This window comes from Nematolebias whitei, chromosome 17 (genome assembly GCF_014905685.2).
Source record: "Nematolebias whitei isolate Nwh7 chromosome 17, NemWhi1, whole genome shotgun sequence".
NCBI lineage: Eukaryota > Metazoa > Chordata > Actinopteri > Cyprinodontiformes > Rivulidae > Nematolebias > Nematolebias whitei.
In genome coordinates, this window is record NC_056514.1 from 41,700,383 (window position 1) to 41,702,727 (window position 2,345).

The following is a 2,345-nucleotide window of genomic DNA, read 5'->3' on the forward strand; positions in this document are numbered from 1 at the left end:
TGAAACACTGAAACAGTGAAACACTGAAACATTAAAACAATGAAACACTGAAACAGTGAAACACTGAAACATTGAAACAATGAAACACTGAATCAGTGAAACACTGAAACAGTGAAACAGTGAAACATTGAAACAATGAAACAGTGAAACAGTGAAACACTGAAACATTAAAACAATGAAACACTGAACCAGTGAAACTCTGAAACAATGAAACAGTGAAACATGGAAACATTAAACCAGTGAAATAGAAACAGTGAAACATGGAAACATTAAAACAATGAAACACTGAAACAGTGAAACACTGAATCAGTGAAACACTGAAACACTGAAACATTGAAACAGTGAAACATGGAAACATTAAAACAATGAAACACTGAAACAGTGAAACACTGAATCAGTGAAACACTGAAACTGTGAAACATGGAAACATTAAAACAATGAAACATGGAAACATTAAAACAATGAAACACTGAAACAGTGAAACATGGAAACATTAAACCAGTGAAACATAGAAACAGTGAAACATGGAAACATTAAACCAGTGAAACATAGAAACAGTGAAACACTGAAACACTGAAACATTGAAACCGTGAAACATGGAAACATTAAAACAATGAAACATGGAAACATTAAAACAATTAAACACTGAAACACTGAAACAGTGAAACACTGAAACAGTGAAACACTGAATCAGTGAAACACTGAAACAGTGAAACATGGAAACATTAAACCAGTGAAACATAGAAACACTGAAACACTGAAACATGGAAACATTAAACCAGTGAAACATAGAAACACTGAAACACTGAAACATTGGCTGTCCTGCCATAAAGGCACATTATGAATACAGGTCTGTTTGTGTTTGCTAGTAATGACTTCATCTTTAAATTTGAAAGATGAAAGCTGGACACCTTATGGATCAAAGACGCTTTAGGGTCACGGGGTCAAAGGTCAGTTCTTTCGTTTTGTTATTTCAGATTTTGTTTGTTTTGCAGGGTGGCACGGTGATTTGGTAGGTAGAGCTACCGCCTCTCAGTGAGAAGTTTGCTGGTTCAAATCCCAGCCGGGAGCCTTTCTGGGTGGAGTTTGCATGTTCTCTCCGTGCATGTGTGGGTTTACTCCAGTTTCCTCCCACAGATCAAAAACATGCATGTTAGACTGATGGTAACTCTAAATTGACCCTGGGTGTGAGAGAGAGAGAGAGAATGGTTGTTTGTCTCGTTTGCCTCATGTGTCCCTGTGATGGACTGGAGACCTGTCCATGGTGTCCCCCCTGACCCAAAAAGGAAGACGAGGGTCAAGATGATGGACGTTTTGTTCCTTTAAACTTTAAAACGGTTCAGCTCCAAATATTCAACCTGTCTGAGAACAGTTGGAGGTTCTGATCAAGAATTCTGTTGGTTCTTTTGTGACAGCAGAGACTCCGGATCAGTTCAGTCTCTGACATCTGATCTGAGACCAGAACAGAACCAGAACCAGCTGTGTTGTTGCTGATCAGAACCACCAACGGATCTGCTCAGCCCACACACAGACAGAGCTGGGTCAAAGTCGTGTCGGTCCCAGCTCAGAGTTGGATCAGAACTGATCAGAACCGACTCAGGACCCAGCAGGGTTCTGGAGCCAGCTGGCAGTCAGAACCTCAGCAGAACCGGACTTAGACTTACTGTGGACTCTTGGGGCAGCAGGGCAGCGTGACGTGGCTCAGCTGGTTCATGTCGCAGGCCGTGGGTTCTGCTGAGATGGCCTGCCTCTTACTGCGGTGCTGGTCCGGCTGCAGGACCAGGTTCTGCTGCTGGGCCGTGGCGGGTCGGATCACCGAGCGGTACTTGTCCAGCTCGTTCTGCAGGCGCTGGATCAGCTCGTCCTTCTGGTCCAGCTCCAGCTCCAGCTCGTCGATCAGAGCGTCCCGCTGCCGGAGCTCCTGGACCTTCTCCTGCAGGGCGTACTGCAGGTCTCTGAGGGTCCCCATTGGACCTGCAGAGGCCTGATGGACCTCAGGTGGACCTCAGTCTTCCACAGGACCACTGGCTGGACCTGCTCTGGTTCTGATGTTGAGCTTGAAGGTTCTCAGTCTTCAGGATCTCTGTGAGTTCTAAAGGTTAGGGTGACGTTCTGATCCGGTTCCGAGTCCTTCGCTCTGAAACTCCAGGGTCCGGACAGTTCTTTCAGATTCATGGAAGGTCCAGGTTTTCTCAGAACTTCTCAGAACTGTTCTTCAGGTTCTTCCAGGTCCAGGAAGTCTTTGGTTTCTGGAGGAGAACCTGCAACTGGTTTCTGAGGTCCAGTTCTTGTTCCTGGTTCTGGTCAGGCAGGGTGACTCAACAGAACCTGCTGGGGTCCAAACA

The 2,345-nt window shown here is 45.2% G+C and overlaps 1 protein-coding gene across 3 annotated transcripts in view; it reads right to left on the reverse strand.

Annotated features, from left to right (window-relative positions):
* The window catches only part of LOC119423874 (cGMP-dependent protein kinase 1), a 47,767-nt gene extending 45,798 nt beyond the window's left edge, over nucleotides 1-1,969 (reverse strand). For all 3 annotated transcript variants that reach the window (XM_037691298.1, XM_037691299.1, XM_037691300.1), the window contains exon 1: nucleotides 1,665-1,969. In XM_037691298.1, coding sequence (XP_037547226.1) covers nucleotides 1,665-1,969 — 305 coding nt within the window. The remainder of the gene's footprint in view (nucleotides 1-1,664) is intronic.
* Nucleotides 1,970-2,345: the final 376 nt, after the last annotated feature.